Genomic DNA, 27,764 nt, shown 5'->3' on the forward strand with positions numbered 1-27,764 from the left:
TGGGGAGCTCATAGCTCTTTCCAGCCCCTCTGCTCCTCACTTTCAGCAGGCCCCACTGGCAGTATCTAACCCATGGAGGGATGGTATGGCCATGCCAGCTGATGTGGGTGTTCACTTTATTGTGGTTAAGTGACTACCCCAAGGGGGTTGGGGAGTGTAGATTCCTTGCTTGGACTACAGCACCACTCCCAAGTGTTTCTGGGTCTAGCATCTAGAGGAACCCCCTTTGGGAAATGGGTCTCTGGTCTTACTGTTCTCCAGTGAGACTATGTAGGAGGGACCTGGCTGGTGCCCTGAGAGTTCCGACTCTGATCTCTGAGAAGACAGCCATAACTCCTGTCTTTTGCTGCCCACCCAGAGGCGGCCCTTTAGCTTGAGAGGAGGTGCCAAAACTGGCAATTTATTTGGGGACACGGAGACAAGGGTAGGTCGGAGGCCGGACTGGGATCCGGATCTCCTGCTCCAGGAGCAGTGCTCTCCCAGCTAAGCGCAGCCACAGACGTGCTCAGGCCCTGGGAGAGACCCTGGGGACGGGGGTGGCCTGGCTCCACACTGCATGGTCATTTCCTGAGACGAGCAGATAGAATCGCACCGGGTGTGTGGCATCTGCACGGGGCTGGGGTGTTGTGTAGGCTGTGTGGGACGTTTTAACTCCGAGCACACGGTTTGCTAATGTGCGGTGTGCCGGTGTGACCGGTATGCCCTGTGGCCGCCGTGTAGGCAGCGAGCCGAAGTCAGCGCCAGGTGCCAGGTGCGAGCGGCGGACTGGGCGCCGGGAATGCGCGCTGGGCCGGGGGAGCCGACGCCGTGTGCCCAGTGCCCCGTGCGGGCGGGAGAAGGTGTGTGGCGGCGCGCAGGAGGGTGTGAGCGTGCGTGTCCCGCCGGCGCCGCCCCGCCCCGAGGCCGGGCAGGTGTGGGCGGACCGCCCGGACCCTGCCGAGCCAGGGCCGGGAGAGCCGGCGGGAAACAGGAAGCGGGGGGAGGCGCGCAGCGGCCGGACGGCAGGGAGCCGGGCTTGCGGGCGGACGTGCGGGTGGCTGGCCGTCCGGACGCTTGGCCCGGACCGGGGCGGCGATGTGGGGAGGTCCGGGCAGCCCGGGCAGTGGCGGGGCCGGGGGCGGGGCCGGGGGCGCCGCCGACCCCGCCCCCCTGCGCCGGCGGAGCCGCCGCCCGAGCGTCGACCCGGGAGTGCGAGGCGGCTCTGGCGTGCGGGGTGAGTCCTGGGGGCTCGGGGGCCGGGCATCCTCGGGGAGGACCGGGCGCGGGAAGCCAGGGGAAAGCCGAGGGGATACGAGGGGTCCTACGGACGACGCCCGGAGCTGGGATCGGTCGGCGCACCCCGCCCCCGGCGCCCGCGCTGACCCTCGCGCGCCTCTGGCTCGCAGACCCCGAGGACGCGGCCATGCCGGGCGGAGCCGAGGCTGGGGAGGCCGAGGAGGAGGCTGGGGCCGGCTCCGGGTCCGAGGCGGAGGAGGACGCGCTGTGGGAGCGGATCGAGGGCGTCCGGCACCGGCTGACCCGCACCCTCAACCCGGCCAAGCTCACGCCGTATCTGCGCCAATGCCGGGTCATCGACGAACAGGACGAGGAGGAGGTGCTGAGCACCTACCGCTTCCCGTGCCGTGTCAACCGCACCGGTGAGCCGTGGGGGGCGCGGGGTCGGGCCTGAGCGGGCGGGGCCGGCCTTCCCTGGGGCCTTCTTGGGGCCGACCGGCCAAGGGCTCTGATCCCCCGGACCTCGGTCTCCACATCGGTAGGGTGGGATGGTTGGTGTGTCCGCCATCCTGCCTCCTTCAGCGTGTCCGCGTGTCCACACCGTGCCTGAATTTCTCTCCCGCCTCCTCGGTCCACCTTAGAGTAAGGGGTTGGCTGTAGTTGCGGTTCAGGCCGGGCTTGGGACCTCCCGGTCACAGCTGGTGGACTTGGCCTCGTTCCTGTGTCCTTTGCTTTCATAGGTTCTCCCTGTCCCCCGCCGTCTGTGTGTCACATACTTCTCGGAGAGTCATTTTTCTTTATTTTCCCATCCCAGTTTTTTGAGGGTGCCTTCTCCCGTAGGTTGTGCCTGAGCGGAGCTGGTGAAGCGATGAGGGTCTGATGGTGGAATTTCAGGCACTGGTCAACGAGATAGCTATTTTGGTTTGCCTTGAAGATGGAGGGGGCTTTTTTGTGCCGTTGTAAAGGCAGGCTCCATTTGCTGGCCCTGTATCCTGGAGGGCAGGCAGGGGCTTGGGGAGCTGTTGAAACACAGTTGCCACTGGTGGTGGTAGGGGAGTGGGTCCTGATTCTCCTGGCAGGAGCAGACAGGCTATCTCCTCTGATGTGTTGAGTCAGGCCCCTGTGTGTGTCACTGGTTCAGAGATCTGGGGAATGTGGGCCCTGGGGTAGTCGGGGTAGGGGGGCGGGGAGCAGACAGGAGGAAGCAGCTAGGCACTGGGGGCAGCCCTCACCTTGACCCTTGGACACCCACCCCCCTTTCTCCAGGGCGCCTGATGGACATCTTGCGCTGCCGGGGGAAGAGGGGCTATGAGGCCTTCCTGGAAGCCCTGGAGTTCTACTACCCCGAGCACTTCACACTGCTCACTGGCCGAGAGCCTGCCCAGCGCTGCTCCATGATCCTCGGTGAGTGGGTCTGCAGTGGGTGCCAGCGCAGGTTTCTTACCCCCTCCCTGTGAGGGGGGCACTCCTATTGTGGCCATTGAACAGGCAGGGAAACTGAGGCACAGAGACAGCTGAAACTGTCTGCTCAAGGCCTCCCCAGCAGGCTGAATGTGGAGCTGGGTTTGTAATGCAGTTAGAGTCTAAATTCAGAGCCCACACCCTTAACGTGGCTCTTTCCCCCTGAAATTGTTCTCAGACCTGTATGTGGCCGACGTGTACCAGTTTGCAGTTTCTTCTGTAAAAAACTCAAACATGCCATGAGATGAGAATAAACAGCAAAGATCTTTACTTCTTCCTTCAACTCTGCTCTGCTGGTAACAGTTTGGCAATTACACACACACACACACACACACACACACATACACAGGGGATCATCTTACATGTCTTGTTCTGTATTTCATTTTTTTCTTGGAACAACTGATTTTTGTGATTCACTCCCCCACCACCACCAGTGTGATTCTGTTATGCTTGTTTTTAATGACTGCATCGTGTTTGTTAGTGATGTGCCATAGTCATTTAACACATCCTCTATTGATGTGTTATTTGCAAATATTACAGTGCTGGGAACATCCGCATCTTTGTGCACATGTGTGTCTCAGGAGAAGTTCTGAGAAGTCATATTTCTTAGAGGATGTGTAGCTTCCCTGGTGACTCAGTCTGTAAAGAATCTGCCTGCAGTGCAGGAGACCTGGGTTCAGTCCGTGTGTTGGGAAGATCCCCTGAAGATGGGAATGGCAACCCACCTTCAGTATTCTTGCCTGGAGAATCCCATGGACAGAGGAACCTGGTGGGCTACAGTTCATGGGCTCGCCAAGAGTCGGACGTGACTGAGTGACTAACACACACACAATATGGGTCCCTCCAACAGTGTATGAGCACCCTTTTTGTTGTCCCCTTATTCATCTTGGGGGTCATTTAAAAATATTTTTTTTGTGTGGTTAGATACATGAAAAATAATATGTTGTTGTTTTAAGTTTGCACTTTGTTGAGAGATGTACTCAGCTTACTCAACAGCTTAGTTAGCCTGGGGCAAATGGCTTGACATTTCTGTGCCTGGGTTTTTCTGTCTTTAAAATGGGTGCAATAAATAGTACCTACCTTAAGTGTTGTGAAGATTACATAAATTAATATATGTGTGTAGACCAAAGAATAAAGTCAAATGTTAGTGGTACTATCATTATTGTTATTATTATTGCTAATGAGTTAGAGGGGGCTCCCAGGTGGCACAGTGGTAAAGAATCCACCTGCCAATGGAGGAGATGCAAGAGACACGGGTTCGATCCCTGGGTTGGGAAGATCCCCTGGAGTAGGGAGTGACAACCCACTCTAGTATTCTTGCCTGGAAAATTCCATGGACAGAGGAACCTGGTGGACTGCAGTCCGTGGGTCACAAAGAGTGGGACACAATTGAGTGACTAAGCACAGCTCAGCACAAACATAGGAAAATACGTTCCTCATTGCATATCTGCATGCATACATGCTCAGCTGTGTTCAGCTCTTTGTGACCCCGTGGACTGTAGCCCGCCAGGCTCCTCTGTCCATGGGGATTCTCCAGGCAAGAATACTAGAGTGGGTTGCCATTCCCTTCTCCAGGGGATCTTCTCAACCCAGGGATCAAACCCAGGTCTCCCGCATTGCAGGTGGATTCTTTACTGTCTGAGCCACTAGGGAGGCCCATGAATACTGCAATGGGTAGCCTATCCCTTTTCCAGGGGATCTTCCCAACCCAGGAATTGAATCGGGGTCTCATGCATTGCAGCTGGATTCTTTATCAGCTGACCTATCAGGGAAGCCCTTTCCTATGTTTACCAGTCATTTTTTGTTTGGTAATTTGCAATTTGATAGTTTCTGGCCATATTTTTATTTTGTTGTTTGCTTACTGATTTGTAGGAGCTCTTTATATAGTGTGGCTCTGTGTCAGTTTTTGTATTTTCTTCTACTCTGTTACTTGTCTTTTAACTTTGCTTCTGACATCTGTCATCATTCAGAAATCTCTTATAATTTTTTGATTTTTGCCTGGTTTAGGAAGCCTTTCCCTGTCCCCACATTGTAAAAATGTGTTCCAATATTTACTTCTAGTGTTTTTCCGGTTTGGGTTTTTCTGTGTGGTCTGCCATCTTGCTGAATTTTATTTGCCTGACCTGACTTTTCTCTGCCCTGTCCTTGGCAGATGAGGAGGGGCCTGAGGGCCTGACCCAGTTCCTGATGACAGAGGTGCGGCGGCTGCGGGAGGCTCGAAAGAGTCAGCTGCAGCGGGAGCAGCAGCTGCAGGCCCGGGGCCGGGTGCTGGAGGAGGAGCGGGCCGGGCTGGAGCAGCGGCTTCGGGAGCAACAGCAGGCTCAGGAGCGCTGCCAGCGGCTGCGGGAGGACTGGGAGGCGGGGAGCCTGGAGCTTCTGCGGCTTAAGGATGAGAACTACATGATCGCCATGCGCCTGGCCCAGCTCAGCGAGGAGAAGAACTCAGCCGTGCTGCGCAGCCGGGACTTGCAGCTGGCGGTAGGCCCTGGGGGGGTTGGGGTGGGGTGTGCCATGGGAAAGGGGCAGCTTTGCAAAAAATGATGGTAATATGGTAGCCAGCTGGTGTCCCAGAGCCACCATCTGTTGGCTACTGGACCATGGGCAAGTCCCTTCTCTACCCTGTGCCTCAGTTTTCTCATCTGTAACATGGGGATATTGATAGTGCTTATTTCATTGAGTTATGACTGTAGTTTTCAACTGGGGGTGATTTTGCTCCCCCTCCCCCTAGCAACTTTTGGCCATGTCTGGGAACACTTTTGATCATCACAACCAGGAGTGTGTTACTGGCGTCTAGTGAGTAGAGGCTGGGGTTCCTGCTAAACATCCTTGGAGCCCAGGACAGCTCCACAACCAAGAACTGTCCAGTCCAAAAGGTCCGCAAGTGCTGAGGCAGAGAGGCCTTGAGGTAGAAGGATTCCTCGGATTTAAGACACAGAATTTAAGACATATACAGTGCCTGGTGCAGGGTTAGTGCTCAAAACCTGGATTATGGTTAACCATTGTTATTGATATTATTAAGTATGACTCTGTGCCATGTAGGTTACACGTATCACATCATGTAATCTCACAAAGACACCATGCTCCACGTTCTCATTTTGGAGTACAGACATGGGTGTAGATTGTAAAGAGACCTCCTCGAGGTCACAGAGCGGCAAGTGGCGCAGCCTGGATGTGAACCAGGTCTGCCTGGTGCCCCTGCTGGCCTCTGCCTCATGATGCTGTTCCTCTCGCTCCTGTCCAGATGAAATCTCACCCAGTTCTCTCTATAAGCGAGCGAGGCCATGCCTCTTAGAGGCTGAGAAACTAAGCCTCTCTTTCTTGGTGTCTTATTGGGTCTTCACATGGGGATAAAGCTGGGATTATACTGCTGCAGAGAGTTGTCTCAAGGATTTGACAGTGCCTGCAGCCAAGGCAGGAGATGCAGGGTTTGATCCCTGGGTGGGGAAGATCCCCTGAAGCAGGAAATGACAACCCACTCCAGTATTCTTGCCTGGAGAACCCCATGGACAGAGGAGCCTGGTGGGCTGTGAGTGAAGTGACTGAGCACACACGTGGCACACAGTAGGCTCTCCTTGGCGGTACTGCACAGGGTTCCACTGGGGGATTTTGATGGTGGGATCTGAAGCCCCCTGACCCCATGAGCCTCAACTGTGGCTGGGGCACCCCACGGGGTGAGAGGTGGCCGTGGACCATGGGTCACATGTCCACGATGAGCCTGTAAGCGTGAGAGCACTGGTGTGCTGGAGCCTGTGACTGTGGGTGCCATTGGTGGTGGGGGTGGACATCGGGGGAAAGGAGTCCTGACTGGGGGTTGTTGAGGCCACAGGTTCATGGGCCCAGGCTGCCAGGCCCTCTTGAGCTTCAGGTTCCTCATCCTTGAAGCGGGAGGTCACGATGCAGTGACATCATAGCAATATAGCACCTCCTGTGTGGTAGGCATGGTCCTTCGGGCTTGATGTCCATCAACTCCTGTAATTTCCTGGGAACTCCACTGGAATGGGGGTCAGGCAGAGCCCCTGTTATTACCCCCACTTATGAATGAAGAAACTGAGGCACAGACAGGTTGGTTGGAGTACTTTCCCAGGGTTCCAAGATGGAGAATTTCTGACTCTACTCTGGGCACTGCTGGGAGTGGGGTGAGCTGGGGGAGGAGCCTGGTGGGGAGAGCCTGCTCAGAGCAGACAGTGTGATGGCCGCTGGTCCCAGGGTGTTGGGAGGGGCGGTGGCCGGCACAGGTGGTCTCACCTTTGGGTTGGATGTGATTGTGAGTTGGGTCTGCTGAAGCAGAGGATATGTGCCTGTGACTGGGTGGGGGGTGCCCTGTGTGTGCGTGCGTGCGCCTGTCTGGAGTCTCCTGGGGTTGGGTAGACCGATGAAGAAGAGGTGTTAGAGGTTCTGTGTGTGTCAGCATTTCAGCTCTAGGTGCACATAGTGTGTGCTTAGTCACTCACGTGTGTCCAGCTCTTTTTTGACCCCATGGACTGTAGCCTGCCAGGCTCCTCTGTCCATGGAATTTTCCAGGCAAGAATATTGGAGTGGGTTGCCATTTCCCTTCTTAAGGGGACCTTCCTGAGCCGGAGATCAAACCCGTGTCTTCTGCATCTCCTGCACTGCAGGCGGATTCTTTACCACTGAGCCACTGGGGAAGGTCCAGGATGGCCCTAGGGGTAAAGAAATCTGCCAATGGGCAGAGAAGAGCTGCTTTTTCCCGGTTTAGCTGGTGGAGATTAAGGGATGAAATTCAGTTAATAGATAAGCTTTTCTTTAAATGTAGCTACTGTACACTTGCCTTAATTTACTGGAGCTTTTCCGCAACCAATTAACAAAGGCTTTGCACGTGGAGATGAACAGAGCAGCTGATCATGCTTTTTCCTGGCAGCTTGGTTTCCCTCCCCCCCGGACAGGTGTGTGGTGGCTGTGATTTAATACTGTATTTTATAAGGTGCAAATTTAATGAGCTGTTATTTCTAAGCAACATAAACCTTAAAGGAATGAACGCTATAATTTTTTGCTAAGTGAGTTTGTACACCAGGATTAAATGCATCCGTTATTTCCTGGTGTTTGGCGGAGACTCCCAGGTGCCCTGTCCCCTGAGCTCATCCGGGAAGCCTGCCGGCCTTGGGTCAGGCAGGAGGCCGGGGTGTGTGGCTGTGGTTTGCTGGAGAGGGTGTGACCACATTTGCCCTTGTAACTAGCTGTCTTTCTCCAGCGGCTCACAAAGCGGGTTTTGTGAGGGGAAAGGAATGTGAGAGTCATGAATTTCTTTCTGAGTCCTCTGCGGAGGAGGAGTGGGCTGTTAATTCGTGGAACTGCCTGACCCAGTCTCCAGACCCTTGTGTGTGTGGGGTGGTGGTGTGGGGAATGTCATGCCAGGCTCTGGAGTCTGGGAGGCTGGGAGTCCTTTCCAAGCAGGGCCAGGGCGCTACTAGGGCACCAGACATCAGCATGCCTGAGTGTGGCCCCGGAGGTCACTGTGTCTTTTTCCAACAATGACTTCATTTTGTGGCCTGCCACCTGCTCCTCGTGTTGCTCTATAGACACCTCAGACCCCACATGAATTTGGAAAATCGCTTGGGCTGAGTACACTCATAATCCAGCCAGCTGGTCGTACATCTCTGCCATGGCCACTACTCAGCCGCCCACACAGCCCCCTTGGTCAGTTTCTGGCACCCACACTGAACTGGTGACTGGGGGTGCGGTCCTAGGATTTTATTCAAAGCTGTAAAAATAGCCACTGTTACACCCCCAGCAGTTTTGTAGTTTAAAGGCCTCTGTCCACCAGCTGTCTTGTTTGATGCCTGCAATGACTTTGGGAGGCAGGTGGTGGAGCAGGAGCAGGGGGATTGCACAGGCCCATTTTACTGATGGGGAAACTGAGGCCCAGAGGAGGTAAGTGACTTGCTCAGGATGATAGAGGGTAAAATGGTACAATTGAAACCTGGACCCCAGATTTGGAATTTGTGTTGGGAGTGAACCAACAGCAGAACCATCCCTCATGGAGGCTCTGGTAGGAATTATCTCTAAGGGAGGATCAGACTCATGGCTGTTCTGTGCATGTATGTTGAGCGGGGAAGCTTTCTGAGGGGGATCATCCTGGCTCTTGGGTGAGACCCTCAAAACTATCCTCCTCCTTATTCCCCTGGGAGATGAGGAGACTGAGGCACAGAGAGGGGCCATGACTTGCCCAAGGCCACACGGAGTTAGAGGCCAAGCTGGGCCTAGCCCCTGGGTCCTCCTGTTCTTGGTGGAGCCCTCCTTCCTGTCCATTATGCTGGTGCTGGGCTTAGTTGCCTGTGCTCAATGTCAGAACTGCGGGACAGACAAGTGTGTTGTGATCTGGCCCATCCACCGACAAGTCCTTGAGTCAGAGTCCCCTGGGAGGGTGGCTTGGCCTTGTCATATTGGTCCAGCCTGTCACTTCTTTGTAGACATGTCCAGGGAGGATGCCTGCTCGGGCCCCTCTGGGAACTGGGGAGGCACCCCGGACTGCAGGAGTGGTACCTCTGTCTCCCCTCTGGCCTGGCCAGTGCTCCCTCCCTGAGCTGACCCGTGTCCTGGGCCCCAGGTGGATCAGCTCAAGCTCAAGGTGAGCCGGCTGGAGGAAGAGTGCACGCAGCTGCGAAGGGCCAGGGGGCCACTCCCTGGGGCCGAGGAGAAAGAGAAAGAGAAAGAGCCCGACAGTGTGGACCTGGTCTTGGAGCTCCGCGCTGAGAACCAGCGGCTGGTGGCCTCACTGCAGGAGCTGCAGGAAGGCCTGCAGCAGGTATGGGGGTAGGCCCAGGGGGAAGCCAGACCCTCCTGCTCACTTGTCCCCCTGAGGCCTGGAAAATGAGGATTCTAGATCCAGGGATCTGAGATCTGGCTGGCCTCTTGAGCTCTGAGTGGAGGCCCTCAGCTCGCCCTGTGTGTTGAGTCTGGGGTCTGGGGCTGGGGGACGGGGGACTCAGGAAGCCTCTGAGCTCCTTGAAACGGTGTGTCTGATTTTGTGTGTGAGTGTTTTTCTGGGGAGTGGGCCCCCAGTTTTCCTTGGATTTGTAAAGGAGTCTGATCATGGAAAGGTTGAGACCTCTGAGGTCTGGGTGGCCCCAGGGCTTGCTCAGTGTCCTGTGGCAGGTAAGGGACAGCATGGGCCTGCCACCTGGCCATTACTCCTCACAGGAAGTGGGGGAGGAAGCTAGGACTCTGGTGTATTTTATAGGGTTGGGGGTGCCTGGCTAGGGTGTGGGTCTGGGGACTGGATCTTCAGCTCATGGTCTACCTGCCTGGGCCAGGCTCAGACCCTATGAAAACCCCTTGTCAGGCCAGAGGAGGGGGGTAGAAATAGGTCTTGGAAATATTACCCATCTTCTATCCTGGCTAGCGGGTTGGGGCCAGAGCAAGAGAGAACAGGCCTGGTTCTTGTTGAGGAATAAGATCCTGGTCCAACTTGTCCGAGCACGCCCTCATCCACTTACCTCATTTGTACACCAGATGCTCCCTGGAGGGTGGGCAGAACTGCTGGGGCCACACCCACTCAGCCGAAGGGGAAGCCAGGGTTCAGAGAGGCCAAGGCTCTTGGCCAAGGGGGCAGAGCTAGTGAGCTGGGGCTGAGAGCTATGTGTCCCCCCTCACCCCACACTCAGGAGGGGCCCGGAGTCAGGGGCTGAGGCAGCACTGAACTCTGACACCCGCCCCCCCAGGAGGCAAGCCGGCCAGGGGCCCCCGGCTCCGAGCGCATCCTCCTGGACATCCTGGAACATGACTGGCGTGAGGCGCAGGACAGCCGGCAGGAGCTGTGCCAGAAGCTGCACGATGTGCAGGGGGAGCTGCAGTGGGCCGAGGAGCTGCGGGATAAGGTGATGTCCGCCTTCCCCCTATACCCCCTGCCTTGCCCCCACTTGTCTTTTTGCTCACAGCCTGGGGAAGCTCCTGGGGAGGCGGGGAATGGACATCACCCGTTTACTTCAGCCAGCTTTCCCCGAGCATCTGCTATTTGCCAGGTCCCGTGCCAAGAGCTGTGCATTCATTTGTTCTCAAATATGTGTTGAGGTCCATCTGTGAACACAACAGAGGTCCCTTCTCCTGGGGAGGACAGATTCTAGCAGGGGAGACAAACAGGACACCTTATGCGTAATCCACAGTCCCTCACCTCATGTCACAGAGGGTGATGAGTGCTGTGGAGGAAGCAGAGTGGGTTAAGGGGGCAGACTGCAGTTGAAATGAGGAGGCCCAGGTAGATTGGGATGGGTTGTTGTCCCCATTTTACAGATCAGGCAGCTGAGGCCCAGTGAGGGGATGTCAGTAAGCAGCCCAGGCCACCCAGCTGGGGAGGTGGGCACTCATTACTGGGGTTCAGGCCTTTCCCTGGACCTGCTAGCCTCCTGCCCATGGTCCCCGGCCCTGGAGTCTGACCGGGGTGTGTCCCATCCTGCTCTGCCCTGCCGCATCCACAGTACCTGCAGGAGATGGAGGACCTGCGGCTGAAGCATCGTACACTACAGAAGGACTGTGACCTGTACAAGCACCGCATGGCCACCGTCCTGGCCCAGCTGGAGGAGATCGAGAAGGAGCGGGACCAGGTGAGCCCGGCCTGCAGGGGAAGATGGGGAGAGGCAGGTAGGACTGGAATCGCAAACAGTATACTCATCAGTTTAGGATGGGGCAAGTAGGCCAGGAGAAACAGACAGGGGACCTGAGCACTGATGTATGCCAGCCCTGCCCTCTCAACACACCTGCCTCACTGAGCTCCTGGGACAGGTATGAAAGCTGGTGTGGGCGGCCTTTGCATCTGAATCCCTGTTCTGCTCACATCAAGGGCAAGGCTTTCAAATATTTGTTGGTGAAGAGATACTCAAAAGTTCTGGCTCCCAAGTCCTGGGTACCATTCCTTCACCTCCTGAGGGGTGGGCCGAGGCCCCCAGCCCTCCTCGTCTGAGCTCCCCATGCAGCGGGGAGGGCAGCAGGTTTTGTCCTTGGGCCATGTTTGAATCCCTGGAATCCCTGGAGCAGTTGATGTCTACATGTGAGTGTGGGCCTCAGGGGGCCGGGTGAAAATGCAGATTTGGGGTTTCGACTCCAGACATACTGGTTCAGGTGGTCTGGGGTGGGCCCAGGAATCTGCACTTTACCTGGTTGCTCCTAGCCCCTGAGACTCTCACCCCTGCTCCCTCTGAGACAATGGTGGCAGGTCCCCATGGCCATCGATCCAGCTCTTGGGCACCCTGGTCTACATTGTATGGAAAAATTCTTTGGGTGCACTGGGCTGGGTTTTGAACCCTGGAGGCCGGGAATAAAGTCCCCCACCCACAGTGTGTCCCAGAGAAGAGTTTTGAGTTGTTTCCGGGAAATGGTACGAGCCTGGACTCTGAAGCTATGTCCCTGCTGGCTTGGTGTCCCTGTCTGTAAAATGAGAATAAAGAGACTTTCTAACTCTGAGAGTTAGTGTGTAGATTAAATGAGCCAATATTTAGCACAGGGTACAAGCATGCAGGAAGTCCTTAATAAACATTAGCTGCCGGTCCTGTTGCTACCCATCCCTCCACCCCCTGGCCTGATCTGAAAGGTCAGAGGCCAGGACAGCTGAGCCAGCATGTCACCTCCAGCTCCAGGCCCCAGTCCCCTCCCTGCTTACTCTTGCCAGGCCATCCAGAGCCGAGACCGCATTCAGCTGCAGTACTCGCAGAGCCTCATTGAGAAGGACCAGTACCGGAAGCAGGTCCGAGGCCTGGAGGTGGAGCGGGATGAGCTGCTGACAGCGCTCACCAGCCTGGAGGGTGCCAAGGCCCTGCTGGAGGTGCAGCTACAGCGGGTCCAGGGGGGGCCCCATCTCAAGGTGAGCAGGGTCAGGAGTCCAAGCTGGAACTCTCGGCCAGAGTGAGACCTGGTGAGAGACCTCAGCTGGGGATGGGGACGTGGGGGAATCATCGGGAGTCCTCACCTGGGCCTGGGAAGATGCAGGCTCTGGGAGGAAACATGTGGGGTCCTGGTTGGAGTCATCATTCGAGATCAAGAACATGCCAGTCTTGGAGGGGGCTGTTGGCCAGGGTGGACAAAATGCAGCTCGGATGGGTGGGGGTTGGTGTATCAGGGAACAGGACAGGAGTGTAGGGGCCTCTGGGTTTCTGAGGTTATACCTGGGGCGCGAAAAACAGTTTGAAGCTTGTCTTATCATACACTTGGAGAACACCAACTGCCTGAGGGCTGGTGAGCATCTTAGAATGCAAAATGTGTGCCCTAGAAGTTCCTCAGAAACCGACTAGTACAGTTGCCTCATTGCACAGAGCCCAGAGAGGGTCATAAGCTTGCCCAGGATCACATAACCATCCAGCAGTGGGGCCAAGCCCCCAGATCCCTTATAAATCAGACACTGGCTCTCAGATCTCTGCCAAGATAGGAAAAGAAATCTTTTCTTATTTTGTGTGTGTGGTTAGTTGCTCAGTCATATCTGACTCTTGGCGACCCTTTGGACTGTAGCCCACCAGGCCCCTCTCTTCATGGGATTTTTCAAGCAAGAATGCTGGAGTTGGTTGCCATTTTCCTCCTCCAGGGGATCTTCCTGACCCAGCGATTGAACCCGCAGCTCCTGTGTCTCCTGCGTTGCAGGCGAATTCTTTACCCACTGAGCCATCAGGGAAGCCCCTTTCCTATTTTGTGTTTGCTTAAAGAGAATCAGTCTGCCAGGAGTGTAGTACCTGAAGAAAAGGACAAAAGAAGCATAAATCTGTGATTTTTGACTTTAAAATATCCTCAGTGGCTTACTTTGCCCTAGAAGTCCTACAGGGTGGTTCCCTTACCTGCCCACCTCGAGCCTGGTTCTCTCGGTCTCAACTTTTTTTTTTTATTATTAAACTTTTTGTTTTGTATTGGCATATAGTCAATTAATAATATTTTGGTAGTTTCAGGTGGACAGCAAAGGGTCTCAGCTATACATATACGTTCATCTGTTCTCCCCCGTACTTCCCTCCCATCCAAGATGCTACAGAACATTGAGCAGAGTTCCATATACCATATAGTAGGACCTTGTTGGTTATCCATTTATAGTATAGCAGTGTGTACATTGTTGATCCCACACTATCCCTTCCCCCCAGTCTCAGCTTTTTAATTCCTAGAATGTGTCAGTCCTGCCTCAGGGCCTTTGCTCTTACGGTTCCATCTGCCTCACCCATCCTCCCCAACTTTAACACCTACATATCCTTGAGTTCTCAGTTCCAGCCACACTTTCCCTGGAAAACACTCTGATGGCCCCCTGGCCGGGTGGGGCCTTTGAGTGCCTTCCCCACCCGAGGTACCTTCCTTCCCAGCTCTTTTGGCAGCTGAGCCTTAATTCCTTCATCTGTCTGCTTGTTCACAGTTTTTCTCTTCCACTAGGCTATGAGCTCCATGAGGGCAGGAATCCAGCTCCCTCCTTCCCCACCTCGTCCCTGTTTCCAGCCCTGGGGCGTTGAGAAAATGGCGGTGGCTGGCCCTGGCCCAGCGCTGCTGACCGCTCCCTCCCCTTCCTCTCCAGGCCTGCGCCTCTTCCCATTCCCTGTGCTCCAACCTCAGCAGCACCTGGAGCCTCAGCGAGTTCCCGTCCCCGCTGGGAGGCCCAGAAGCAGCGGGGGAGGCGGCTGTCGTGGGAGGGCCCGAGCCCCACGCCTCGGTAAGACACCTGCCCTAGCGCAGATGCGGGGGATACGCATGGCCATCATATTATTACTGACACACAGGGGGCTCTCCAGTTTGCTGACCATTCCATTTCCCACGAGAGCAAATCGAGGCCCATGAAAGCCAAGTGCCTTGTTGAAACTCCCAAAGAAGCTGGCTCAGTGCTGGGCCTGGGCTCGGGCGCCAGGAGACTTGGGGAGCCATTCACATACAGAAGCTTCGCAGAGCCCGCCCCTCCACTCTGGGCTCTAGTTCCCATCTGTGAAATGAGCACAGACTTGGCACGATGAGTTGTGGGCGGGTGCCGTGGGGGTGACCAGGCCCTGCTGTGACTTTGCAGGAGGAGGCCACGGACAATGAGAAGGAGATCAATCGCCTCTCCATCCTGCCCTTCCCACCCAGTGCTGGCTCCATCCTCCGCCGGCAGCGAGAGGAGGACCCCGCGCCCCCTAAGAGGTAAAGAGAGAGGCCGGGGTGGGGGGCGCTACTGTTGCCTCCCAGAGTCCCTGATGCCAGGGTCAGGTCCATGCTGTCACCTCCCTTTGCTGCCCTTAAATGACTGGAGCTATGGAAACCCAGGTTCCAGAAGTCATATGTGTAACCAAGGGGTTAAGACAAGGTCAAAGGGCAAAGTGGGCTCAGTCCCTGCTGAGCACGCTGACATGAGAGTCACTGGAAGTTAAACCTCAAAGAGCCTTAATCCAGGGGGAAGCCTGGGTGTTCAGGACTAGGAGACACGGAGGAGGTTCTCAGGGGTCAAGGATCTCAGGCAAGAACGGCTGCAGGTTCAGGCAGCAGCAGAAAATGGGGCCAGATAAACTGAGCCATATGATTGGTGCCAGGACCGCGGGCGGGAGATCTTCTGCCTCCTGGCATGTGTCCCCCGTCATCGGCTTGATGTAATGAGTGAACCTGCTATGATGAGTGTGCGATGGGAAGGTCATGTTCTAGCGTGGAGGCAGACCCTGGAGCTACAAGTGACAGTAGAAAGTAGGGTTGGGATGAGGCATGAGAGGTCAGGGTAGGCTTCCTGGAGGGAGTGGCATTACAGACCAGAAGGGGTGGCCTTCTAGGTGGAGGGACGTGGGCACAGTTGCACGGTCAGAATATTAGCTTCTTGCCCTGTGACTTTAGGTCTAGCCTGTCTGTGCTTGGGGGTTGCCAGACATTGGGGCAGCATGGGGACAGGAGTGGGGGTGGGGCTGAGTGCCCACTGCGCTCAGTGCTGGCCCCTCCCGCCCTCTCTCTGCCCAGGTCCTTCAGCAGCATGTCAGACATCACAGGTAAAGGCCCCGGGACTCTGGGGAGGGCTCGTCTGGGGACCCACCTGAGGCCTATGCTACCTATGCTGCCCTTGGCCTGCGTCCTCTCCCTGAGGCTCTGCTGTCCCCTGGCCAGGCAGGGAGGCTCTGCTCAGGAGGTCCCGGGGGAGCTGATTCCCACCTCTCACCCGGAGCCCATCGTGGTCCTCTCTCCTGGTCCCAGCTGCGCTCTATGGAGCTACTCAGTTCCAGCCCGCCCTCCACCTTCTTCCAGGAAACTGAAGGGTCACCCTGGTCGACCCAGGCCCAGCCCTGAGCCCTGTGAGTCCAGTGTGTTCCCAGGGCCTCCAACCTGCCAAGGCCTCTGGGCCCTGAGCCATCCCTGGGCTCGAGGGGCTCAACCCCTTCTCATGGACTCAGCCCTCCCTCATGGCTCTGCTGGCGCCCCTGAACCTCACCCCTCCTCCCCAGGGAGTGTGACGCTCAAGCCCTGGTCCCCAGGCCTCTCCTCGTCCTCGTCCTCCGACAGCGTGTGGCCTTTGGGAAAGCCGGACGGCCTTCTGGCCAGAGGCTGCGGCCTGGATCTCTTCAGCAGGTACCACAGTCGCCTGGGGCAGGGTGGAGCTGGGGGGCTGGTCCGGATCCCCGGAGAAGGGTGAGCAGGGGTGAGGTGGGAGGGAGCAGCAGCGAAGCCCTTGCCTCATGCCGCTGTCAGACTGTTGGGTTGTTGCGCAGAGGCAGACGTTGAATTCATATGCTGTCACCATTGTCTGGGAGGCTTGGGCTGGTTATTTCACCTCTCTGGACCTCAGTTTCCTCATCAGGGAATAGGGCACAGCAATGTCTTCTGCAGGTGGTGTTTGAAGGCTTAGGAGTTGTGGCAGCCAAGCACCCCGCTCTGCCAGGCGTGCGGTGGGTGCTCGGTAGGTGGCAACTGTTACTTGTACTGCTTGCCTGTCCCTGCTCAGATCTCCCAGCAGGACTGAGCCTCCCAGCAGACTTTGTGCTGAGGGCGGGGTGGGGTGGTGGTAGTTTGTCATTTGTATCTCCCTGCAGCTGAGCTGGCTCGCCTATGACTGGAGACACGAACCTCGGCGGCTCCCAGCACGCTGCAGGCCATGTGCTCTGTCCATTTAGGTGGACACATGGCTTTCCTGGTCAGTGATCTCAGAAGGACAGGCGATGGAAGAGGCTGATCTGAGAATGTGGCCTTTGAACACAGCCAGGAGAGAGCAGGCCAGGAGCGCAGCTGGGTGATATGGAAGAGGAGAGAACAGAGGCTGTCCAGGGACAGGCCTGGCGTTTGGTGGTGACTGGAGCGTGAGGGCAGGGAAGGGGGAGAGGTGAAAGTCGAGGCTAGGGCAGGCTTTGTGAGTCAGGCTGGGGAAGTGTGGTGCTGTGCGCCCTGGGAAACCTGGGTGGTGGGGGAGGAGGGGATGGTGCTTAGCTATTACTAAATGCAAGGCCAGCTCCAGGCTGCTTTACAGCATTCCCTCTGTCCTGGGAGGCAGGCTCTATTATGATTACCCCGTTTTTATAGAGGAGGAAACCGAGGCTCAGAGAGGTTAAGTGACTTGCCCGAGGTCACACAGCCGGCACGTGCCAGGGCCAAGGTCCAGGGTGGCCTGACCAGATTTGGGTTTTGGGGAGGGCATAGGAAGCACTGAATGTCAGAGCTGGGATATGGGGACGCTGGTTACAGAGGACAGGTCGCACAAGAAATCAGGGCAGAGCAGCACTGGGAGCCTCCTGCCTCCTGGAAGCAGCTTGGCCAGGCCCCTGCCCCCACTGTCAGGCACTGGGCCCAGTGTGACATTGTTTCTAACTGTGCAGGACGTGCTTCTGGGGGAAGGGGCGGAGGCGCCTCCCTTCCTGCCTGCCTGGCCCTTCCTCTCTTCCTCCGCTCAGGCCTGCAGCAGGGGTCCTGGCTGCTGTCCAAGGGCCCCCCCCGGGATGCCGCAGAGGGAGCTGAAGGTTCTGGCCCATGTGATCATGGGACCACCTCTGGTGCCCACACAGTTCCTGGGGAGGAGGGAGATGGGGGAGGAACACAGATTGAGGGGTTGGGGCAGGGTTGGTGGACTAAGAGAGAAGGGGGTGGGCCGATGGGAGTTCAGGGATGTGAGAGCCTTAATGGCCTTGGGAGCGCTGTTTGCACAAGTCCTGGGCTGGAGGCAGGGTTACAGGTCAGAGCACAGGCGGGATCCAAACAGACTTGTGAGCCAGCTGAAATCCTGGCTCTGTCACTTGCTACTGTGGGGCCTTGAGCAACTCATTTAATTTCTCAGTACCTCAGTTTTCTGCTCTGTAAAATGGGCTCACAGTAGTACCTGTCCCTTAGGGTCATTGTGGAGGTTCTAATATTCTTACTAGAGTGCTAAATGCAGTGCCTGGCTCGTAGTGAGTGGGAAGTTAGTTCTTAGCTATTGTTGGTTCTGTTGTGGCTTAATCCTCAGAGTAGCCCTGCAAGCCCCATATAGAGATGAGAATGAGGCTCAGAGTCAGGAATGTGTCCCACGGCCACTTGGTGGTGGAGCTGGGGATTCCAGAGTCCCTTCCTCTCGTCACAGCTACTTGAGTTTTTTTTTTTTTTAACTTTTTATTTGTTTTTGACTGTGCTGGGTATTCATTGCCGCACATAGGCTTTCTCTAGTTGCAGCAAGAGGGGGCTGCCCTCCAGTTTTGGTGTGCAGGCTTCTCATTGTGGTGGCCCCCCTTGTGGAGCTCAGGCTTAGCTGCCTCACGGCATGTGGATTCTTCCCAGAACAGGGATCAAATCCGTGTCCCCTGCCTTATCAGGCCCATTCTTAACCACTATCCTCCCAGGGAAGTCCCCACTGAAGCTGCTTTAGCCTCCACCTGTGTTGAGTGCTCCCTGTGTGTTGGGCGTTGCATCTCTTTGCTCTCCCCTGCCCCTCTTGGCTCCCAGAGTCTTGGGCCAGGGCGGAGGATGGTCAGGCAGGTGGAAAAGAGTGAAGGTGAGATGCTGGGTGGGAAGGACACTGGGAGGGTATTGGGGTGCTGTCTCCTGGGCAGGGCCATACCTGCCCGCTCTTGTCACAAAGACAGGATCTCTGGCATTGGCCGACCTCACACAGGGAAGGTTTGGGTAGGTCACTGTCTAACTCCACCACCCACCAGCTGTGTAACCCTTGGCAATTGTAACTTCCCCTGGCTTCCGTTTGCCTCTTCTCTTATGTTGGGGGAATAACAGATGGCTTCCGTAGGGTGGTTGGGAGGATTCAGTGAGGTAATCTGTGTGACATGCTTACATCTCAGCTTCATAGGTCCCTGACCTTTGAACCTAGGGATCTTCCCACAGTGCCCCAGGGTGTAGGCAGCACTTATCCAGGCCACCTGACTCATGATGCTCAGGTTTGGCAGAGTGAAGGACCTGGCCCAGTCCCTGATGTTCCCCTGTGACCTGACTCCTGACCTAACACTGGGGGATAGGATTGGGAGCCCTCTCCTGGTGGATGGGGACCCCCATCCTTCCCACAGGCAGGACTGGGATCAATCAGATCTTGTTGCCAGAAACCTAGGAGTTCCTGAGAGGTTGGAGCAGGCAACCCCTGCCCTCCACCATGTTCCTTTTTCTTCCCCACACACTTGTCTGCTGAGGTCTGAGTCTGAGAGACCTGACCTGGATTTTGCCCCTGTGAGCTCCCAGATAGTAGCCTGGGGCTGTGGAGGCTCAGAGAAGTCACTTGATCCTTCAGGAAGTTGGGCAAGGGAATCCTGAAGGAGAAGATGCCCAAGCTGGGTCTCTGAACCTGAAAAGGTGGAGTGGCTGAGGAATTGCCCTGATGCTGGAATTGTAGGGAGGGGGCGAGGCATGCAGGCAGGGGTAGGGAGTGAGCAGATGGACCGGGAGGGCCTGAATGCAGTCTGCTCGCTGGGCCCTCAACTAGGGAAGCCACCAGTGGTCAGCTGTCTGTGGGTTTGAAATTGGGTAGGGGGAAGCTGGACCACAGAGAGGTGACTTGTCCTGAATCACACCTGGTGATAGTGAATGTCTAGTTTTTATCAGGCACTGTTCCAGCAACATCCAGTGTTTAAACTTACTGAGTTGTACAATGAGGTGGATAGACACAGATGAGACTGCTGAGAACCAGAGGCGAGTAGCCAGGCCTCCTGGCCCCAGAGTTCCTGCTGGTGCCCTCCACACCACTTTTCTCAAACTCTTCTGATGGTATCCCGCCGCAGGAGAAACCCAGTACAAGTGCTTGGAACAAAAGGGTCACGGGAAGATAGTTGGATTTACTTGAAGGGAGGCAGGCTTATATTTTCTGTTCCATTCCATTCAGAAACAGTGCTGGTCATGACCCAGTGAATTTCATAACCCATTTAGTTGGAAAGCCCTGGAGCCCTCTGGTTTCCACCTCTACCTGCATTATCTCTATATTTGTCTAAGCCTCACACCCACGGTGGGAAACGAGTATCATCATTGTCCTTGCTTTATGGATGTGGGGATAGAATCAAGTGGCCAGCTCGCTTTCAAAGGCTAGAGCACAGTTAGTACTGGGGTTGGAGCTGATAGCTGTGGCTTCAGCCATCCAGCCGTTGGGCAGCATAGCCAGGCCCAGACTCAGGCCTCCCATCTCTGTCCAGGCCTTTCTGTCCCCAGTCGATGTGGCCAGGACAGTCCCGGGGCTGAAGGAGCCTATAAAGGCAGCCCAGATGTCCCCAGAACCCATGTCTATCCCCAGCCCCTGGGTCCTGGTCCTCTGTTTTCACTGAGGGGGCAGAAGCCAGGCTGGACTCCCGAGGGCCAGGGTCTTCCCCTGCATGGGTACTGATTGGGTTAAGGTCTTTGCAGCCTTGCCCACCCTGAGCAGGCAGCAGGGGGCAGTGTGGCTATGTGACTGAAGCTGCCAGTGTAGATGGGGAGGTGAGTGAATGCCCAGGCTTTTCCTGGGCTCCCTCTCCATTTGGGGCACACCTACAGAGCCTGACCTCTCCCCTTCCCCAGAACCATGGAGGAAGGGTCATGGGGAGACTTATGGTCAGTTCTCTCTGAGTCTGGCTAAAGGGCTTCACCACTTCTCATCCAGGGATAGGCAGAGTCCTCCTATGAGAGGGATTTGGTGACTCTTTGTCCTGACTGTCAGTGGTACCCACTGACCACCAGAGGAAGGTCAAATACCTTCATTCCTTACCCTCCATAGGCTGGCTCCAGCTTGTCTTTCCTGGGAGCTGTTTCCCAGGATGTTAAATTAGTTAATTAGGGCAAGGACTTTAGCATGGTGTCTAGCACATGGGAAGCACCCAGTAAGTGTTTGATGCTACTGTTATTATTGTTGTTATTAAATTCTTCTGCACTGTATCCTATTCTCCACACTTCTGCCTGTACCGGCTCTTCGGTCTGGAACCACAGAGTTCTGTCTGTTCCAGAAGTACTTCTATTCTTCACCCTCATGTAGCCTAGCTGCTTCCTCTGGGAAGCCCCTCCCCTTTCTGCTCCTACTGCCAGCAGTAACCATCCCTGATCTGTTATGATTTAAGGGTGACCTCCTGCCCTAGACTATGAGCATAACAAGCTTTTATTAGTCATCTGCCAGATGTACCAGACACTTGTGATTGGTGGTCAGGATCCAGAGCCAAAACATGATAGAGGGCTGATTCTCAAGGCATTTTATTGAGGAGGAAACCAAGGGGAAAATAGAAAAACTGGGTGTTCCAGCAAGAACCTCCACCTCACTGTGTGCAGGGGTTTGGGAAGGAGAGGTTGCTTTTGACCTGAGTTATGAAGGATAAGCAGAATGTGCCAGGCAAAAAAAGAAGGGAAAGAGCATTCTAGCAGGTGCAGTGGCCTGGGGTGGCAGTCTTGGCATTTTGGGGGCATCACTATAGTTCTCCAAGAATATTGAACTGAATCAACATACTGACTAAACGCTAATTCCATCTCCTTTTTCTCTGCTCAGGTCTCTGGCCATCCGAGTGTCTGGCTGGAGTCCCCCCGGGGGACCTGAGCCCCAGGACAAGGGCCCAGATAGCCTGTCGTTCCTTGGGGACAGCTGGTCTGGCGCTGTTGTGCGGAGGGTGCTCTCTGGGCCCGGGTCGGCCAGGGTAGAACCGAGAGAGGTGAGGCCCCGCCCCTCTGAGCTGGGGGCGGAATCGGTACTTTAGCTGGGGCTGGGCACCCTCTGATTGGTGGATCTAGATCATTGGGCGGAGTTTCTGAACGAAGCAGAGGTGGGCTCATTGACTAGCGTCTGGTTGCCCCGCCTCAGCCAGCATTAAGTGAAATCTGATTGGGCAGGGGCTGGGAGGTGGGGCAGACTGATAGCACTGGACAGATCCCCACCCTTACACGTGGAAAAGACCAAACTGAGCCACGCTGGTTGGGGAGGCCAGTTGCAGAGAGCAGGGTCTGACTGGGCACGCACCCTGTGAGGTGGGAGCATCAGAATTTTGAGACATGGTCACCCCCACACGCGGTGTTCTTCAGCCCCAGGGCTGCCCTGGGAAGCTAGCTCAGTTCCCTCCCTGTCTGGGTTTTCTCCCAGCCAAGGGCAGAGGCTGCTGGTTTGGAGGGGGCAGGCCCGGAAGGCGAGGCCCAGCAGAGAACCTTGCCCCGGAAACAGACGTCCACACTCCCACTGATGGACTTCAAGGGTAAACCTGGCCTGGGGCGGGCAGGGACTGAGGACGCAGGAGTCCTGGAAGGTCAGAACTGAGGGCCCACGAGAAGGCTCCTTCGGTCCGTAGTGTGGGTGGGACAGCCACGGCCTGGGAGGGGGATGCCTCACGTCCTGACTCCTGTCAGCGCTCTTCCCTCCTACACCGCTGGCTGCTTGCTAGTTGTCTCTTCTTATGCCCTTACTCTGTCTTGTCCTCAGTAAGCAACAGTGAAAGGAGCAGTGGATAGGAGTCCAGGAACCTGGGTTTGGGTCCTGATTCTGTCCCCAGTGGGCTTGGTGGCTTTGGGCCCATCCCCTCCCTCCCTGGGTCTTGGACTCTCATTTTAAGAAGGGGAAGGTGTGACCTCTCTGAGATTAATGCTTGACTTTCTCCTTCCCTTGTCCTCGCTGCTGTCCTCTGCTTTGTCCACACTCAGCCTGCCAGTCCTTCCACGAGGCCCTGGATGCCTGGGTGAAGGAGCCGGGAGCTGAGCCCTTCTACATTCGAGCCAACCTCACCCTGCCTGAGCGGGCTGACCCCCATGCCCTGTGTGTGAAAGCTCAGGAGATCCTGCGGCTGGTGGACCCGGCATACAAGCGGCGGCAGGAGTGGTTCTGCACGCGGGTCGACCCCCTCACCCTGCGAGACCTGGACCGGGGCACCGTGCCCAATTATCAGAGGTGACACAGCCCGCAGCCCTGGGAGCCAGGACTGGGATGGGGGACTCTCTTTCTTCCTGCAGTCCCTCGCCATCCTCTGGGACAGGATTGGGGGAGGGGGCTGGAGGAGAGAAGGTGAGGAACTCCCCATCTCCCTACAAACTCATGACATGACCTCCCTTCTTCCCCCACCCACCCCCACCAGAGCCCAGCAGCTCCTGGAAGTTCAGGAGAAATGCCTGCCATCCAGCAGACACCGGGGCCCCCGCAGTAATGTAAGCTGGGCTGCGGAGGACAGGGTGAGGGCTTGGGGAGGGGGTGCCAAGTGGGGGGGCCAAAAGGGAGAGGACAGGCTCCATTCTCTGGAAACTGGGGGAGGAGACCCCACCCACTTGGTTGCTCATCTTCTTGATGAGCATTTTGGTTGCGTCTTCACCCAGACTTGGTTGATCCTGTCCCCAGTGTGTCTGTCAAAGAGAATAGCAACAGGGCTCCAGTCCGGGTGGTTGAGAGGGGGAAGTGAGGCAGTGTGCCCGGTGCTCAGGAGCACGGTGGCATGTGGTGAGCACTTAACAGAACGGTAGTCACACTCCCTTCTCTGATCCTTGGACCACGAGCCTGGGCAGAGCAAGGCTCGGAGAGGTTAAATATTTCAAGAGACCATGGTACTGGAGAGAAGGTGGAGAACCTGGGTTTGGAGCCAGGCCTCCGGAGTTTGCATCCCAGCTCCGTTCCGTCTTTGCTGTGTGACCTTGGACGACCACCTGACCCTCTCTTGAGGCTCTGTTTCCTCATCTGTAAAATGGGGAACCCAGCCTGCCTCCTGGGTTCATGCATGTGGGATCTAGTTAGCATTCGTCACGTTGTCACATTATCTGACGCCTGTCAACTATTGATACCCATGGGGTCGCAAAGAGTCGGACATGACCGAGCAACTGAACAGCAACCACTATTGTTAGAATTAGTGCTGTCGGTTTTGGTTTTTCTATACTCTTCCTACACTGCTGATTAATTGGAAGAGACCCCAGAGTTTGTCTCTTACATCTTATTAGGTCCTTCTGGGCCTCCATTTCTGATCTGGAATGTGGGGGCAGACCTAAGGCTCCTCTAGCTCTGACTAGCTCTAGCAGTCTTGCTTCCCCGGGTTCCTATTGATGGTCACCCTTCTCTGTCTCAGGGGCTGTGCTGGGCCAGGTGGGGGCAGAGGACAGCCAGATAGAGAGGGGGTTCTTGCGCTGACCCATGAGACTGGACAGCAGGGCCCTTTCTCCCTGAGGATGGGATGGAGCTGAGCTCTCAGGTGCCCCTCTTTTTCTACTCCCTCACCAGCTAAAGAAGCGTGCCCTGGACCAGCTGCGACTGGTGAAGCCCAAGCACGTGGGGAGTCCTCCCGGGGACTCCCCAGAGCCGCTGCTGCTGGAGCCCTGCTCAGGTGTGTGCCCAGGTGCAAAGGTGCAGCCACTGCCTACGGGCTCCAGGAATGTGCCCATCTGGGTGTCCTTTGGCCTTGGTGTTCCCTTTGGCCTTGAAGGGCTTGTGGGAGGGTTCCAGTCAGGGGCAGGGTGCAGGCCAGGGACCTGGTGGGAGATGGGCCACCAGGATGGAGGGACCTGGTCTGTGTCCAGGTGTGACCAGGGGTCTGTGTGAGGCACGGACAAGTGTGGGCCTGTTCTTGCCTGGCAAAGCATGCAGAGCTGTGCCTTTTGCCTGTGTATGGTGGCAGGTGCCATGATGACCCCAGAGGGAGTTCCTAGAGGAAGGAGGATGAGGGGTTAGGGGAGCCCAGAGGAATGAATAGCAATTCTGAGCATAAGGCTGGTTAGGAAAGGCTTCCTGGAAGGGAGATTGTTTGAGCTGGGGCCTTCAAGGATGACGAGGCATTCGTTGCAGAAGGCAAAGACTCAGGCATGGCTATGTGTCTTATGCTTGGAGGACACTGAATACAGCAAATGCAAATCTGTTGTCACACATTGTGGCAGAGGGGAGGGGGGAGGGGAGAGAGGGGAGGGGCGAGGTAGAAGGGGTCCCTGCCCACCTGGGAGCTTGGGAAGGCCTGACCTGGGCTGTGACAGGAGAGTTAACTGGGCCACCAGGGCATGCAGAGGTCCCACAATTAGAGCTGCTGATCTGTGAGGTCAGAATAGAGCCTATAGTGAGGGGATCTGTGGCTTGCTGCCTCCCCAGCTCCGGCAGGGCTGGGTCACCCACGTGGAGGATGTGGCCTTCTTCCTGAGAGTTGTGGGAAGTCACTGGTGCATTGAACACAGGGGAGTTACAGGATCTGACTTCAGCGTTGAAGCCTGCCTCAGCTGCCGAGAGGAGAATGGCCTGTAGGGGGCACGGGTGAGGCCCGGGATGGGGAGGAGGCCAGTCCCAGTGAAGCCCCGCAGCGGGTGTTAGGAAGGGAAAGAAGATAGGGGCCTTGAGAGGAGGCACTGGGGTTCTGAGTATTGAGGGGGCTGGCCATCCCAGCAGCGAGGAGCTGGGGCCCTGCCTGCACCCTCATCTCGTCTACATCCTGTCCCCTCCCGCGCCCAGAGCCAGAGCGGAGCCTCAAACCCTACAGCCTCGTGCGGCCCCTGCTGGTGTCTGCCTTGCGGCCCGTGGTGCTCTTGCCTGAGTGCCTGGCGCCCCGGCTCATCCGCAACCTCCTAGACCTGCCCAGCTCCCGGCTGGACTTCCAAGTGTGCCCAGCGGGTGAGCCTGCACACTTGAAGATGGGAGGGTGGGGTGGCACCCTGGGGCAGTCAGGCCCACTGGCCCTTCGTCTGTGCCTTCCTGTGCTTTGCAGAAAGCCTCTCTGGAGAGGAACAGTGCACATTGTCAGCACCTGGAGCCCCCAAGGCCCGGCCTGCCGCCCCCGGTCTGGGCAGCAGGATCCGTGCCATCCAGGAGTCTGTCGGGAAGGTAGGTGCTTGGGGTGGGGCATGGGGGGTGGTGCCCTCTGGGCCCAGGAGCAGAGGGTGACCCTGGGCAAGCCCCTTCCCTTCCATGGGTGTCTTCTCACCTGTGAAACGGGTGACCTGGGGCACTCTGCCTCAAGTGGCTCACCCTGGAGAGTCTGGCTGATACATCTGATCTGTTCATCCTTGTCTCAGACTTGCCGCTCCCCTGGGAGCCACCTGGGGCTGCCATGGGTGGGGTCAGAGCCCTCTGCAGATCGGGGTCTAGGGAAAGTGACTTATTTCCCTGGGTCTTGGGCTTTCCCTTCCAGTTCTTTCCTTATTGCCAAGGTGGATGGGGAAGCTGGACCCTGTAGGGGGCTGTGTTATGGGGGCCCAGTCTAGGGGCAGGGAGGCTAGGGTCTCTGGCCTGGGAGTAAAATGTAGCCTTGACCACCCCTACCCTGAGAAGAAGCACTGCCTGTTGGAGCTGGGTGCTCGGGGTGTGCGGGAGCTGGTCCAGAACGAGATCTACCCCATCGTCATCCACGTGGAGGTGACCGAGAAGAATGTCCGGGAAGTCAGGTGAGTTGGGCCGGGAGGAGGGGTAAAGACTTTGCGCTTCCTCCTGTTTGGGTGCCTTGCTCTCTCTCTCTCTCCATCTCTTCGTTTGCCTTCTGTCTGTCTCTCTGACTCCCTCTGTCCATCCTCCCTCTCTGACTCTCCATGTCTTAGTCCATTCCTTTCTCTCTCTCTCACTGTCCATCTTCATCCCCCTCTCTGACCACTGCCTACTGTGCTCTCTCGGCAGGGGTCTGCTGGGCCGGCCGGGCTGGCGGGACTCCGAGCTGCTGCGGCAGTGCCGGGGCTCAGAGCATGTGCTCTGGGGGCTGCCCTGCTCCTGGGTGCAGGTGCCTGCCCACGAGTGGGGCCACTCGGAGGAGCTGGCCAAGGTGGTGCGGGGCCGCATTCTGCAGGAGCAGGCCCGCCTTGTGTGGGTAGAGCGCGGCAGCACCAGAGGTGGCAGCAGCAGCAGCAGCAGCGAGGCCTGAGGGCCCCCCTGAAATGCCTGTGCCTTCCTCACGCACTCCGGAAGCCACCACCGGGGACTCTGGTGTCTGCAGTGGACCCGGGTCCTCCTCATCCTGAGCCTTCCTCAACCCTTGGACTCCTGACGTGGGGCCCTCGGCTCTGGGCTCTGGGCTCTGGGCTCTCTCACCCAGGAGAGCCCCTGGCCAGAGCTCCCTCCCACCCCTGGACTTGCTGCTCTGGGCCTTCCCCTGGCCCTGTGTCTCCACGGACCCTTCTCGTGGGTCTCACACACACATCTGTGTCCTGTCCCTCATTGCTCTTCTCAGAGCATCTGCGTTCTCAGTCCTGTGCGTTGGTTTGCACACCCAAGATCCCACAGGGTGGGCTCGAGTCTGCCCCTCCCCTCGGCTCACGAGGTCTCCTGCCTCCACAGCCTCTTTTTTTTTTTTTTTGGCCTCACTGTGTGTGGCATGCAGGATCTTAGTTCCCTGACCAGGGACTGAACCTGTGCCCTGTGCAGTGGAAGCACACAGTCTTCATTGCTGGACCACTGGGGAAGTCCTCCACAGCCTCTTCTGTTCACAGGCGCCCCTGAGCCTGCCGTGTGTGACAGCCACCCGTCCAGCTGACATTTCTCGTGTTTACCTCCATGGGGGCATTGTGGCTTCCCCAGTCTACCGTCACCTGTGTCCTCGTGTCTTCCAGTCACATGTGTGTCCGTGGTTCTCCCCTGTGTAAATGTCATGCCCCCCACCCCCGTGACTTAGGCACTAACCCGCGTGTGTTCCTGGTGAGCACACCCCAGGACCATGTTCTCACAGCACCTGCGCCCCTCCCTGCCCTGCCTCTTGGAGGGATGGGTGGGGAGGGGGCCAGCCACTCCGTTACCAGAATGTACAGCTTGTGGATTTTTTTTTTTTTTTCATACAGCTTGTGGATTTTTAATGGGCTTTTTTTCCCTCAGAAGCTGCACATTAGGGAACATTAAACAGTTTGTTATAGAA

General features: G+C 56.7%; 1 protein-coding gene across 9 annotated transcripts; it reads left to right on the plus strand.

Annotated features, from left to right (window-relative positions):
- Positions 1-961: 961 nt before the first annotated feature.
- On the plus strand, positions 962-27,764 carry CARD10 (caspase recruitment domain family member 10). 9 transcript variants are annotated; one of them, XM_043880751.1, is made up of 21 exons: positions 963-1,213; positions 1,386-1,637; positions 2,482-2,619; positions 4,829-5,154; positions 9,242-9,439; positions 10,356-10,511; positions 11,109-11,234; positions 12,296-12,487; positions 14,162-14,296; positions 14,642-14,757; positions 15,556-15,584; positions 16,035-16,158; positions 21,488-21,647; positions 22,073-22,232; positions 22,624-22,867; positions 23,052-23,121; positions 24,176-24,290; positions 25,385-25,543; positions 25,638-25,753; positions 26,198-26,313; positions 26,540-27,764. In XM_043880751.1, exons 1-21 carry the CDS (start codon positions 1,075-1,077, stop codon positions 26,778-26,780), a joined length of 3,312 nt encoding a protein of 1,103 aa, XP_043736686.1. In that variant the 5' UTR covers positions 963-1,074; the 3' UTR covers positions 26,781-27,764. The 9 variants fall into 9 exon arrangements, 7 of the variants coding, with proteins under 7 accessions (XP_043736686.1, XP_043736687.1, XP_043736688.1 ...); XM_043880752.1 differs by having other exon boundaries at positions 964-1,213; positions 26,201-26,313; XM_043880753.1 differs by having other exon boundaries at positions 964-1,213; positions 24,176-24,278.

Source organism: Cervus elaphus, chromosome 22, assembly GCF_910594005.1.
Source record: "Cervus elaphus chromosome 22, mCerEla1.1, whole genome shotgun sequence".
NCBI classification, from domain to species: Eukaryota; Metazoa; Chordata; class Mammalia; order Artiodactyla; family Cervidae; genus Cervus; species Cervus elaphus.